At 42.4% G+C, this 1,813-nt stretch overlaps 1 protein-coding gene across 1 annotated transcript in view; it reads left to right on the top strand.

The window, feature by feature from the left end:
* The window catches only part of LOC106456154 (glutathione S-transferase A-like), a 3,652-nt gene that overhangs the window by 1,298 nt on the left and 541 nt on the right, over positions 1–1,813 (top strand). Inside the window, exons 2-4 of the mRNA XM_013909729.1 lie at positions 3–84; positions 1,539–1,657; positions 1,742–1,812. Coding sequence (XP_013765183.1) covers positions 3–84; positions 1,539–1,657; positions 1,742–1,812 — 272 coding nt within the window. The remainder of the gene's footprint in view (positions 1–2; positions 85–1,538; positions 1,658–1,741; position 1,813) is intronic.

Genomic DNA, 1,813 nt, shown 5'->3' with positions numbered 1-1,813 from the left:
CCAAACTGATCCCAGATGGCCCAGCAGAACAAGCTCTGATGTACCAGCGCATGTTTGAGGGTCTCACATTCTACGAGAAACTCAGTAAGTGTTATCTGTATTTTCAAATCCTGATTTCTGCTTTTATAAATTATTCCTTTGAGCCTCAATTCTCTCAAGGAACTTAGGAATGCTGCAAAATGCATATCTCAGATTTTAAAGGAACCATTTTTAATCAGAGTATTGCATAAAGTCAGTTACACTTGTAGGATATTGATCTGGTCAGTTTAGTAGCAGAGGGTTTTTTTTAAATCAGTTTCAGCTGCTTTGCTGTTGATGAATTTAACTGTTCACTGTTTTTTTTTTCACTAGTTTTGCATTTCGCTGGGGTCATTATCACTACTGCTAGTATGAGCTGATACCTGGACCCTAGAGGTAGCCCAACTCCTCCAGGATAGCACATCAATGCAAAACATTGACAGAAGGTTTGCTGTGTCTCCCAGCACAATCTCAAGAGCATGGAGGAGATTCCAGGAGACAGGAAGTTGCTGTAGGAGGCCTGTACAAGGCTGTAGATGGTCCTTAACCCATCAACAGGACCAGTATCTGCTCCTTTGTGCAAGAAGGAACAGGGCAAACACTGCCAGAGCTTGAATATGACCTCCAGCAGGACACTGGCATGAATGTCTGACTAAACAATCAGAAACTGACTTCATGTGGGTGGCCCCTGTCCTCACTGCCTGACGCCATGGAGCCAGATTTGCTTTTGCCATAGACTAGCAGAATTGGCAGGTTCATCACTGGTGCTCTGTGCTTTTCACAGATGAGAGCAGGTTCACCCTGAGCACGTGTAACAGACGTGGAAAGGGTCTAGAGAAGCACAACTGTGCCCGGCCTCATATGATGAGAGTATGCAGGGAGTTCATGGAGGATGAAGGAATTGATACATCAGCTTGCCCTCACACTCATCTGACCTAAATCCATTTCAGCACCTCTGCACACCATTTTGAGTTGCTGCTTTGACATTTCAGTAAAATGGACTAACCTGCTACATCGTCGTTTTCACTTTGCTTTTCAGGGCATCTTTGAATTCAGCCCTTTGTAGCTTGGTGATTTTAATTTCTGACACATTTTCCTCCCTATCAGTGTAGATATCAAGCATGTTTTTCCCATTGAGACTGAGGTGTTTTCAAAGTGTTCCTGTAATTTTTGAGTAGTGTATTTCATTGATCATATGTTTTTTTAAATTTCCTGATTTATCACTAAGTGCTGATATTATGTGAATATGTTAAAGTCAAGTGTGCACAACAATCTTTTGTTACACAAACAGCACTAGAAACAGTGCTGTAGCTCTGATGTGAAACAGTCTAAATGTAATTATTATGATCTCTGTCGGCTCACTGAAGTATTTTTGTCCTACAGCGGCCACCATAGGGACGATTATGCACTTGAATTGGGAGGGGTCTGAGAACAGTTTTCAGTTGCAATCTGACATCTAGTGGTAACATTTTGCATCTGTAACGCTAATATTTTACATATAACGTTTTGTGTTTTCTCAGATGCAGTTATCTACTATGACTGGTATGTCCCTGAAGGTGAGAGACATGAGTCGGCTCTGAAGAGGAACAAAGAAGCTCTGGTCACTGAACTCAAACTCTGGGAGAGTTACCTGCAGAAGGTATGTGCATGAACACACAAACTCAGACAGACTCGGCCTGCTTTGATTTGTTCCAACTGTATTTTTGTTTTTTGTTTTTTCAAGCTGGGCTCAGGCTCTTACCTGGCAGGACCATCTTTCACGCTAGCAGACGTGGTCGTTTTTCCAACAGTTGGC

This window comes from Pundamilia nyererei, unplaced genomic scaffold (assembly GCF_000239375.1).
Source record: "Pundamilia nyererei isolate P.nyererei 1_Seehausen unplaced genomic scaffold, PunNye1.0 scaffold00030, whole genome shotgun sequence".
In the NCBI taxonomy this organism is placed as follows: Eukaryota; Metazoa; Chordata; class Actinopteri; order Cichliformes; family Cichlidae; genus Pundamilia; species Pundamilia nyererei.
Note: the sequence above shows the minus strand (reverse complement) of the source record. Positions and strands in the feature narration are given on the sequence as shown.